Source organism: Lampetra planeri, chromosome 19, assembly GCF_965212315.1.
Source record: "Lampetra planeri chromosome 19, kcLamPlan1.2.h2, whole genome shotgun sequence".
NCBI lineage: Eukaryota > Metazoa > Chordata > Hyperoartia > Petromyzontiformes > Petromyzontidae > Lampetra > Lampetra planeri.
Genome location: NC_136125.1, coordinates 11,552,715 through 11,564,781, shown reverse-complemented (window position 1 = coordinate 11,564,781; position 12,067 = coordinate 11,552,715). Strand labels below are relative to the sequence as shown.

At 48.4% G+C, this 12,067-nt stretch overlaps 1 protein-coding gene across 1 annotated transcript in view; it reads left to right on the top strand.

The window, feature by feature from the left end:
* Positions 1–11,837, top strand: part of LOC144723926 (polyubiquitin-A-like) — a 31,457-nt gene extending 19,620 nt beyond the window's left edge. The window contains exons 7-16 of the mRNA XM_078602700.1: positions 1,121–1,133; positions 1,446–1,536; positions 1,910–2,441; positions 3,048–3,272; positions 4,270–4,499; positions 5,803–5,927; positions 8,118–8,514; positions 8,888–9,419; positions 9,968–10,192; positions 10,725–11,837. Coding sequence (XP_078458826.1) covers positions 1,121–1,133; positions 1,446–1,536; positions 1,910–2,441; positions 3,048–3,272; positions 4,270–4,499; positions 5,803–5,927; positions 8,118–8,514; positions 8,888–9,419; positions 9,968–10,192; positions 10,725–10,958 — 2,604 coding nt within the window. The 3' untranslated portion in view covers positions 10,959–11,837. The remainder of the gene's footprint in view (positions 1–1,120; positions 1,134–1,445; positions 1,537–1,909; positions 2,442–3,047; positions 3,273–4,269; positions 4,500–5,802; positions 5,928–8,117; positions 8,515–8,887; positions 9,420–9,967; positions 10,193–10,724) is intronic.
* The last annotated feature ends 230 nt before the right edge of the window (positions 11,838–12,067 follow it).

The following is a 12,067-nucleotide window of genomic DNA, read 5'->3' as shown; positions in this document are numbered from 1 at the left end:
ACCCGAAGTTTCTTGCGGAGCGACTTTTTTGTTTGGCTATTTGTGATTGTGCACCGCTGCCAATACAGTATCGCCAAATAATGTTTACCTATGATTGGTGTTGGCTGTTTTTAGCGATTTGATCAACACACCACATCCATCTCCAAGTAGGAACCACAATTGTACCATTAGAGTCAACATGATACGTGGAGAGAGCATTGCCAATGGTGGTTTATTTCATATTGGGGAATCCATCGATATACAGAACAGATGCGTCCATGAAAAGTTATCCGTAAAGCGAAATTCCGTTTATCGAACCCCGTTTTCCCACTGACTTCAATCCACTGGACACATCTATGAAAAAATAACTTCATATTTCATTGGATTTCCCCAGGATAAATAAACGTTCTGATCTAAGAATAACCAAAAAATAAGTAAGATTTATTTCAAACAGAAATGAATATGAAAACGGAACAACACAAAGCACCGAACCCACGTGGAGGTGAGCGAACCACGTGCAGCGCTGCTGGGACACGCGACAGAGACCCACCCCCTACTGTGTGTGCTAGAGGTCGACCGAAACTGAATTTTTGGTTTCGTCCAAAAACGAAATCAGACCGAAAGTAAAAAAATTGACTTTCGGCCGAAACCGAAAGTAAACCGAAAGTAAACTTTTTGGCGTCGGCCGAAACAGAAACTTTGCCGAAAGAGGCCATTTGCCAACTTTCGGCGCCGAAACCGAAGCCGAATTTCGGTCGGCCTCTAGTGTGTGCACTCTTTCATATTCCACCACCCCCCGACCCCCTCATAAAATATTTTTATGTCAGGACTCCAAAAATTCCATTAATGCGAAATGAACGTAACGTATGTCGAAGTTCGTTCTTGCCACAATTTCTAAGTTTACGTTGCGTAGCGAAATTCATGCCATTGAGTTGCCGTCATAGCGAGGGATGACAACATTTTAGGCACGTGTCATTGTGGTTAAAGTGCCGCACTCACAAACGCCGGCTGGGGTTGAAAGTCAACCAATCGTCTCCATGGGACGGTTACGTAAATAGACTTTTGCAGGAAGTTCACAAGGGCAGTTCTGCAAAGGTCATGTTCCCGCCATGGGAATGTGGAATGTTCCCCACCGGCTCAGCGGAACCCGTGCAGTGAGGCGTGAGAGCGAGCGCTTGTTGTGTTCAGAAAGTGCGCGTGTAGCGGTGATGACGCGGCGGGTTTCGGGAAACCACCGAAAGCGAAATCCCTCCTCGCCCCACCCCTCTCCTCCTCGCCCCCCCCCAGCACCACAGTCACAACGAACAGCAGCAGCGGCACGTTTCGGAAACCCGAAAGGGAGGGCTGGCGGCTGGGAGGAGCCCACACCGCGGTGCGGATTGGACTCAGTCGGAGAGGCTCTGCGTGGATTCCCCAGCCCCGGGGCTCTGCGCTTGGAGGGGGAGGCGCGTGCGCGACTTTATAAGGAGGGCAGCGCGCAACGGCAGGGACACACGCATCCTCTCCTCCTCCTTCGTCTCCTTCTCCTTCTCTTGCGAGACGAGTCAAGTGGAACAGGTGAGATACCCGCGGTCGCTGCGCTCTCTGCCGATGCTGCCTCTTGCGTAGAGTGGAGCCCGGCTGCGTGCAGTGCAACAACAACAACAGGTTGTGGGTTGTGCGTTGGTGAAGTATGGTCAAATAACCCCCACGACCGCCGAGGATTGGAGAACTCCTCATCCAGCAGTGGGTTTAACAAAATAGCTGTAGGTGTTTATGTTAGATTAAGTTTTGCAACAATAGGCTACAGCTGTTTCTAACTTTGCCACACGAGGTTTCTCGACAAATACGAACGTAGCCAGTTGTGACGAATTAACAAAGTGCCGTTTCGTCTGCTCGTGGTTGTAATTGCGAGGCTGCGTTTTCACCAATATCGTGCTGCGTTTCTCAGCACCGCCTACAGATCCTCTCGCCTTCACCGCTCCACGACGATGGACTGCTCCGAGACCATCGGCGACCGCAATGGCCCCTGCACCCTGCAGAGAGGAGAGAGCCCCAAGAATGACCGGCGCTACATCATGTACCACGGCACCGACGCGCAGGGGGCACGCGGCATCCTCGCGCAGGGCTTCAGGCGGTCCGAACGCGGCATGCTGGGGCCCGGCGTCTACGTGAGCCGCGACATCGAGAAGGCGAGGCGGTATCCGATTAGGAAGCCCGAGAACGTCAAAGTGATTCTGAAGCTCAGGGTGAACGTGGGGCGCGTGAAGAAAATCGACGGCCAGGACCACCCCCTGCGTCTCACCTGGCACGACGAGGGCTACGACACCGCCTGGGTGCCGCGGGGCTGCGGGATGGTGACCAGCGAGCTGGAGGAGGACTGCGTCTGGGATCCGGAGAGGATCACGGTCGTTGGCGTCGAGGAGGCGCCCAGCAGCGAAATGAAGACGATGTTGCTCGCGATGATGAAGAACCCTAACGACGTGAGTGGCACTCAGGCACGCAGGCACGAAGGCACTCAGGCACGCATGCACGCAGGTACGCAGGCACGCAGGCAGGCAGGCGCAACAGCAGTGGTGTAGCTGCACCAGGTGCAACCACACAATGCCACTGACCTACCTGGCAACTTTGTAAAGTTGACAATATTTTTGCCAATGGCTGAAGGCCGACGGTAACATCGCAACAATATTTGCGTGCATGCAGATGTGTGGACACGTACAGGCTGTGAATGAAACTGTGTTGTTAGACTGTACATCAAACAAAACGCAACGTAGATGGCAGATGCAAGCTGAAACGTGATTTGTTTTTTACGTTTAATGGTCATTTACATATTTCTACACGATACATCTTGGTGAAAACATTACAGTGCAATCTCAATGTTTTAATATTTGTTTTCTTTTAACAGTATTATCATGGGGTAGTCAAAAAGCTGCCAAGCCTGGGCGCCACGTGCCGAGTAAAAAAAATTAGCCAACGCATTGTAATGTAGAGCACTTTAAGTGGGTAGCTGTAGACTATTCACGTGCGTGTCACCCTTCGTTGAAACTAAATGCCGTGCACTCTCCCGTCACCCCCGCTCCCCAACGCAGGCCGTGCAGATCGTCGTGAAGGACCTGGAGGGGAAGTCCCTGAGGCTGATGGTGAAGCTGTCCGAGTCGGTGCTGGCGCTGAAAGTCAGGATCCAGAGCAAGTGGAAGGTGTCGCCCGCTCAGCAGCGCCTCGCTTACGGGGGCACCGCGCTGCAGGACGCGACCACCCTCGCCAATTGCGGCTTGAAGCAGAATGCCACCGTCAACCTGCTTCACGTGGACCACGTAAGCAGAGCCGCTTGCCACGCACTCGGAATCGCCAACGCGATCTGTGGGCCGTTGTGATAAAATGCAAAAACTAATTTAGAAAAGTGACATCGTAAATTCCTTTCTGTTTCAGTTAGCCTTGACCTCGGGTAGGGCTTAGGAACATTTTCCTTACCGAGGGCCGAATTTGACTTTCAAAGGCCTCTTGCAGGCCACAGATAATCACAGCTCAGTTACAACTCTGAGTGCAAGGCACCCCGTGCTGTAACAGAAGTGACCGAGAACACTGAAATTAGAGGTTGCACACAATCCCCGTTGGTGCCCACATAATGCAGCTCGCACGCAGTCGGGTTCGCTGTGCGTATTATAGTGTCACGTTGTTGCATTACATTTCAAAGCATTGATAGTACGGCCTGACAATGGCTTCATCTATTTATTTAAAGCTTTCGTGACTGCAAGGATTCATCTTCTTGGTTCTTTAGGTAAAGTCACGTGACTTTACCGAAATAACCAAGAAGATGGACCTTAACATTCATTGTGGAGCCAGCCAGCCAACAGCACATATGCCACCATTCACTTGGTGGCAATTGTAAATTAACAACTGCCTGTATGCCTGCAATTAAAACTCAGCGCATAGCCTAAGACCCTAAGTGTTCTATTTAAGACCGGAAACAGGTGGATTGTTTCACTATTTTGGAAAATCGCCCGATGATGCTGGATGTAATTACTATTGAAACGTCGCACTCAAGTTGTAAATATTGTTGATTTACTCTCCAACACACCGGTGGGTTGAAGTAGTAACTAATTGGCGTTTTGTTTACGTGACAAATGCCATACTAATTGGCTGTGTTGGGTGGTGGAGGGTTACGACCCATTTGGCTTATGCGATCTCACCCAAAACCTTTATTATGAATAATATTGGTCCTAAAAGCGTACGTATTAAACTAGCCGAAGTGAAGATGGCATTTGTAACGCGACGGCATTTTTGTAACTTTTCATTTCATTTTCCACGCAGGCCGTTGACGTCTTCGTGAAGACGCTCGCCAACAAAACGTTGACGATAGAGGTGAAGCTCTCCGACTCGGTGCTCTCACTGAAGCAGAAGGTCCAGCAGAAGGCGGGCATACCGGTAGACCAGCAGATGCTCACCTTCGGCAGCCACACTCTGGAGAACAATCAGAAGCTGGAGTGGTACGGGATTCAGCAACACTCCACCATCACCATGCAGGGCCGCCTGCGGGGAGGGTAGTCACGTGCCCCACGCACGCGCCACCTGAAGAATTGACGGACACAATTCATGAGCGGTCTTCTGTCCAGTTGGCCATGGTCAGGGTGGACCTGCAGCTACTGCCTTCTACAAAATCTCCGCTTGTGGGTGGTTATCACCGCCAGATGTATGATGTTGACAAAAAAAACTGTTCATCCTATCGTTGCTGCACTCGTACATATATTTAATTTGCATAAATATGCATGGAACTTTTACAAATCTTCATCCAAATAGTTAAGCCCGTGATGGTTATTTTCGGATCTCGGACCAGTAATGTGTGTTTGAGTTGATTTGTTGGATGTGGCAACACACACGAGGGCCCACATGAATGTCATGTCTAAGAAGAGAGTATGAAAACGGTTGAAGTTGCATACATACCATTCCATGTTAGTTTTGTATTTGTCTGTATATAGTAAGAGTCAAACGAAAATTGTATGCGTCTGTCTGAATGTGGTTGTTGATTAAACATAGAAAATATGACCCACACTACCCACGCCATTGCTCAAGTGCCTGTTTACCGATTTTAAATGTTTATTGTCTAGTTGTTTTGAGCCGATTGCCAATACTTGTTGATTACGATGGAAGGTTTCGTTTTTTGTTATTTAATTTCAACGCGCGGTGTCATGAGCACGGTATTCTTAAAAGTTTAAATTCTTGGAATAATTTTTTAAAGTGATATATTTACCGGTAAAAATGAAACATTTAGTCCTGTTATTTTAAGTTCGCACCTTTGATTTTATCATCTGTAACATGACATTTTATTATAAACGCACTTTTGATATGTCAGCTGATGGATCCGTTTGTTATATTGTTCACTGTATAATGCATCAATACATAAATTGTATTTGTCAAGCTTCATAACTTGGTTCGTGTTGTCTCATTATCTGAGTACTGTCCTACAGTATGGGTGCCTTTTTGGAGTTTAAATCATTTGTACATAGCATAGATCTGACCACTATAGATTCAAAATAATCGCATCCATTATTGTTATATAAATAATCCAGATTCACACTCCTACAGATTCTATAGATTCACATGAACGTAGATTTATATTAGAATATTTCCATTTGTTTAGCATTTAATACCTCAGCATCTCACAGCACCTTACATCACATTTTATTATAAATGCAATTTGTATGTGTCAGCTGACTAAAGCAAACAATTCTGGGTTGTATTGTTGCCCGCTTTATTTTCTTGGTTCCCGTTACCGGTTGCAAAATAAAGACTGCGAATCTGATGGAGCCATCCGTGCCATTGCTTAGTCCGCCACCCACCCCGCAGCGCGCGCTCCAAGGGGCCGCACAGCAGGGCGTGCAGGGGGAGGCCACCTCACGCCACCGAGAGGAGTTGTGGCCAACGGCGCCACCGGGGAGCCGGGGCGCTCATTGCCGCCAGCGCTCTCCCCGGCACGGAGAGGCCAATGCCGCAGGGCCGGAATCAGAATATTTATTTATTATTTGGAGAAATCCGACGCGCTATGAAGCTCTTTTTCACAGGTGTCCAGTAGGGGAGGGTTCAGAACGTTACGACAACAAAACAAAAAGATGACACGAGTGCAGAATACGGGACATGTAAAACAAATCACTAAGTACCCATTGGTTATTTCGGTAAAGTCACGTGTGTATAAATAAAATAAAAATAAAATGTTATTTTTAATAAAACATATTTTATTTTTATTTGTATTCTACATACGTGACTTTACCGAAAGAACCAATGAGTATTGTAATTCCTGTAGTCACGAAAGCTTCAATCCTAGATTAAATCACTAAGTATATACAAATAAAAGTAGAATATATGTTTGATATTACCAGGTAAAGCCCCCTAAGCTATTAACTTGTTTTTCAGACTCGACCTGGCCACGATTCATAGCTCAAAGAGGCTCATCGTGTGGACATTTACAGCAGCAAAATCATCTAAATACTCTAACGGCAACTTTGTAAAGGTGTGGAGGGCACACGCAGGGCCCCTACTGTGATGCATTTTAGACGGCCGGTGCTCCGCTCGTTGTAGTGAGCGTCGCTTCTCTGCTCTCCGTTGTTGCTGGAGGGCGACTGCCTCCAACTGCCCAGTAGCAGCGGCGTCCTTCACGAGCCTCCTTCACAGAGGCCGATCTTGACACCGCCGGTACCAGTCGTCGGCAAGTCCACTCAGCTCCACATCCTCCCATACCGCATCACTCCATCTCTTCTCTAACCTGTACCGCGCCCGTTTAGCCCCCTCGATGTGGCCAAACAAAAGCTGCTTGGGCATGCGTTGGTATGTGGGCTACATCACCCAGCCAATGCAGCCTTGCCTGCCGAAGGAGTTCACTGTGTCCAGATCTTTCAAGGATTTGTGAGCTCCTCACACAATCCAGGCTGGTCAAACCCAGGATGGATCGCAGGCATGCCAGCCTGAATGTTTCAAGCATAGAAAATGGAGGGCATGACTGTGGTCGAGAAGACCCGAAGTTTCTTGCGGAGCGACTTTTTTGTTTGGCTATTTGTGCTTGTGCACCGCTGCCAATACAGTATCGCCAAATAATGTTTACCTATGAATGGTGTTGGCTGTTTTTAGCGATTTGATCAACACACCACATCCATCTCCAAGTAGGAACCACAATTGTACCATTAGAGTCAACATGATACGTGGAGAGAGCATTGCAAATGGTGGCTTATTTCATATTGGGGAATCCATCGATATACAGAACAGATGCGTCCATGAAAAGTTATCCGTAAAGCGAAATTCCGTTTATCGAACCCCGTTTTCCCACTGACTTCAATCTACTGGACACATCTATGAAAAAATAACTTCATATTTCATTGGATTTCCCCAGGATAAATAAACGTTCTGATCTAAGGATAAACTAAAAATAAGTAAGATGTATTTCAAACAGAAATGAATATGAAAACGGAACAACACAAAGCACCGAACCCACGAGGAGGTGAGCGAACCACGTGCAGCGCTGCTGGGACACGCGACAGAGACCCACCCCCTACTGTGTGTGCTAGAGGTCGACCGAAACTGAATTTATGGTTTCGTCCGAAAACGAAACCAGACCGAAAGTAAAAAAAAATGACTTTCGGCCGAAACCTAAAGTAAACCGAAAGTAAACTTTTTGGCGTCGGCCGAAACAGAAACTTTGCCGAAAGAGGCCATTTGCCAACTTTCGGCGCCGAAACCGAAACCGAATTTCGGTCGGCCTCTAGTGTGTGCACTCTTTCATTTTCCACCACCCCCCGACCCCCCCCACCCCCCATAAAATATTTTAATGTCAGGATTCCATAAATGTCATTAATGCGAATTGAACGTAACGTATGTCGAAGTTCGTTCATCCCACAATTTAAAAGTTTACGTTGCGTAGCGAAATTCATGCCATTGAGTTGCCGTCATAGCGAGGGATTACAACATTTTAGGCACGTGTCATTGTGGTTAAAGTGACGCACTCACAAACGCTGGCTGGGGTTGAAAGTCAACCAATCGTCTCCATGGGACGGTTACGTAAATAGACTGTTGCAGGTAGTTCACAGGGGCAGTTCTGCAAAGGTCATGTTCCCGCCATGGGAATGTGGAATGTTCCCCACCGGCTCAGCGGAACCCGTGCAGTGAGGCGTGAGAGCGAGCGCTTGTTGTGTTCAGAAAGTGCGCGTGTAGCGGTGATGACGCGGCGGGTTTCGGGAAACCACCGAAAGCGAAATCCCTCCTCGCCCCACCCCTCTCCTCCTCGCCCCCCCCCACCTCCAGCACCACAGTCACAACGAACAGCAGCAGCGGCACGTTTCGGAAACCCGAAAGGGAGGGCTGGCGGCTGGGAGGAGCCCACACCGCGGTGCGGATTGGACTCAGTCGGAGAGGCTCTGCGTGGATTCCCCAGCCCCGGGGCTCTGCGCTTGGAGGGGGAGGCGCGTGCGCGACTTTAAAAGGAGGGCAGCGCGCAACGGCAGGGACACACGCATCATCTCCTCCTTCTTCGTCTCCTTCTCCTTCTCTTGCGAGACGAGTCAAGTGGAACAGGTGAGATACCCGCGGTCGCTGCGCTCTCTGCCGATGCTGCCTCTTGCGTAGAGTGGAGCCCGGCTGCGTGCAGTGCAACAACAACAACAGGTTGTGCGTTGTGCGTTGGTGAAGTATGGTCAAATAACCCCCACGACCGCCGAGGATTGGGGAACTCCTCATCCAGCAGTGGGTTTAACAAAATAGCTGTAGGTCTTTATGTTAGATTAAGTTTTGCAACAATAGGCTACAGCTGTTTCTAACGTTGCCACACGAGGTTTCTCGACAAATACGAACGTAGCCAATTGTGACGAATTAACAAAGTGCCGTTTCGTCTGCTCGTGGTTGTAATTGCGAGGCTGCGTTTTCACCAAGATCGTGCTGCGTTTCTCAGCACCGCCTACAGATCCTCTCGCCTTCACCGCTCCACGACGATGGACTGCTCCGAGACCATCGGCGACCGCAATGGCCCCTGCTCCCTGCAGGGAGGAGAGAGCCCCAAGAATGACCGGCGCTACATCATGTACCACGGCACCGACGCGCAGGGGGCACGCGGCATCCTCGCGCAGGGCTTCAGGCGGTCCGAACGCGGCATGCTGGGGCCCGGCGTCTACGTGAGCCGCGACATCGAGAAGGCGAGGCGGTATCCGATTAGGAAGCCCGAGAACGTCAAAGTGATTCTGAAGCTCAGGGTGAACGTGGGGCGCGTGAAGAAAATCGACGGCCAGGACCACCCCCTGCGTCTCACCTGGCACGACGAGGGCTACGACACCGCCTGGGTGCCGCGGGGCTGCGGGATGGTGACCAGCGAGCTGGAGGAGGACTGCGTCTGGGATCCGGAGAGGATCACGGTCGTTGGCGTCGAGGAGGCGCCCAGCAGCGAAATGAAGACGATGTTGTTCGCGATGATGAAGAACCCTAACGACGTGAGTGGCACGCAGGCAGGCAGGCACGCAGGCAGGCAGGCAGGCGCAACAGCAGTGGTGTAGCTGCACCAGGTGCAACCACACAATGCCACTGACCTACCGGATACACTTCTTATATTCGCACCGGGCAACTTTGTGAAGTTGACAATATTTGCGTGCATGCAAATGTGTGGACACGTACAGGCTGTGAAAGAAACTGTGCTGTTAGACTGTACATCAAACATAACGCAACGTAGATGGCAGATGCAAGCTGAAGCGTGACTTGTTTTTCAGGTTTAATGGTCATTTACATATTTCTACACGATACATCGTTGGTGAAAACATTACAGTGCAATCTGAATTTTTTATATTTGTTTTCTTTTAACTGTATTCTCATGGGCTAGTCAAAAAGCTGCCAAGCCTGGGCCCCACGTGCCAAGTTAAAAATCGCCAACGCATTGTAATGTAGAGCACTTTAAGTGGATAGCTGTAGACTATTCACGTGCGTGTCACCCTTCGTTGAAACTAAATGCCGTGCACTCTCCCGTCACCCCCGCTCCCCAACGCAGGTCGTGCAGATCGTCGTGAAGGACCTGGAGGGGAAGTCCCTGAGGCTGATGGTGAAGCTGTCCGAGTCGGTGCTGGCGCTGAAAGTCAGGATCCAGAGCAAGTGGAAGGTGTCGCCCGCTCAGCAGCGCCTCGCTTACGGGGGCACCGCGCTGCAGGACGCGACCACCCTCGCCAAGTGCGGCTTGAAGCAGAATGCCACCGTCAACCTGCTTCACGTGGACCACGTAAGCAGAGCCGCTTGCCACGCACTCGGAATCGCCAACGCGATCTGTGGGCCGTTGTGATAAAATGCAAAAACTAATTTAGAAAAGTGACGTCGTAAATTCCTTTCGGTTTCAGCTAGCCTTGACCTCGGGTAGGGCTGAGGAACATTTTCCTTACCGAGGGCCGAATTTGACTTTCAAAGGCCTCTTTCAGGCCACAGATAATCACAGCTCAGTTACAACTCTGAGTGCAATGCACCCCGTGCAGTAACAGAAGTGACCGAGAGCACTGAAATTAGAAAGAGGTTGCACAATCCCCGTTGGTGCCTACATAATGCAGCTCGCACGCATTCGGGTTCGCTATGCGTATTGAAGTGTCACGTTGTTGCATTACATTAAGCATTGATAGTACTGCCTGACAATGGCTTCATCAATTTACCTTTGTTATGAATAATATTAGTCCCAAATGCTTACTTGTTAAACTATCTGAAGTGAAGATTGCATTTGTCACGCGATGGCATTTTTGTAACTTTTCATTTCATTTTCCACGCAGGCCGTTGACGTCTTCGTGAAGACGCTCGCCAACAAAACGTTGACGATAGAGGTGAAGCTCTCCGACTCGGTGCTCTCACTGAAGCAGAAGGTCCAGCAGAAGGCGGGCATAGCGGTCAACCAGCAGATGCTCACCTTCGGCAGCCACACCCTCGATGACAATCAGAAGCTGGAGTGGTACGGGATTCAGCAACACTCCACCATCACCATGCAGGGCCGCCTGCGGGGAGGGTAGTCACGTGCCCCACGCACGCGCCACCTGAAGAATTGACGGACACAATTCATGAGCGTTCTTCTGTCCAGTTGGCCATGGTCAGGGTGGACCTGCAACTACTGCCTTCTATAAAATCTCCGCTTGTGTGTGGTCATCACTGCCAGATGTACGATGTTGACAAAAAAAAACTGTTCATCCTATCGTTGCTGCACTCGTACATATATTTAATTTGCATAAATATGCATGGAACTTTTACAAATCTTCATCCAAATAGTTAAGCCCGTGATGGTTATTTTCGGATCTCGGACCAGTGATGTGTGTTTGAGTTGATTTGTTGGATGTGGCAACACACACGAGGGCCCACATGAATGTCATGTCTAAGAAGAGAAAATTCCAACGGTTGAAGTTGCATACATACCATTCCATGTTAGTTTTGTATTTGTCTGTATATAGTAAGAGTCAAACGAAAATTATATGCGTCTGTCTGAATGTGGTTGTTGATTAAACATAGAAAATATGACCCACACTTCCCACGCCATTTCTCAAGTGCCTGTTTACCGATTTGAAATGTATATTTGTCTCGTTTTGAGCCGATTGCCAATACTTGTTGATTACGATGGAAGGTTTCGTTTTTTGTTATTTAATTTCAACGCGTGGTGTCATGAGCACAGTATTCTTAAAAGTTTAAATTCCTGGAATAATCATATAAAGTGATGTATTTACCGGTTAAAATGAAACATTTAGTCCTGTTATTTTATAGTTCGCACCTTTGATTTTACCATCTGTAACATGACATTTTATTATAAATGCACATTTGATATGTCAGCTGATGGATACTTTTGTTATATTGTTCACTGTATAATGCATCAATACATAAATTTGATTTGTCAAGCTTTCTAACTTGGTTCATGTCTCATTATCTGAGTACTGTCCTGTAGTATGGGTGCCTTTTTAGAGTTTAAATCATTTGTACATGGCATTGATCTGACCACTATAGATTCCAATAATCACATACATTATTGCTATATAAATAATCCAGATTCACAATCCTACAGATTCTATAGATTCACATTAACGTAGATTTATATTTGAATATTTGCATTTGTTTAGAATTTAATACCTCATCATCT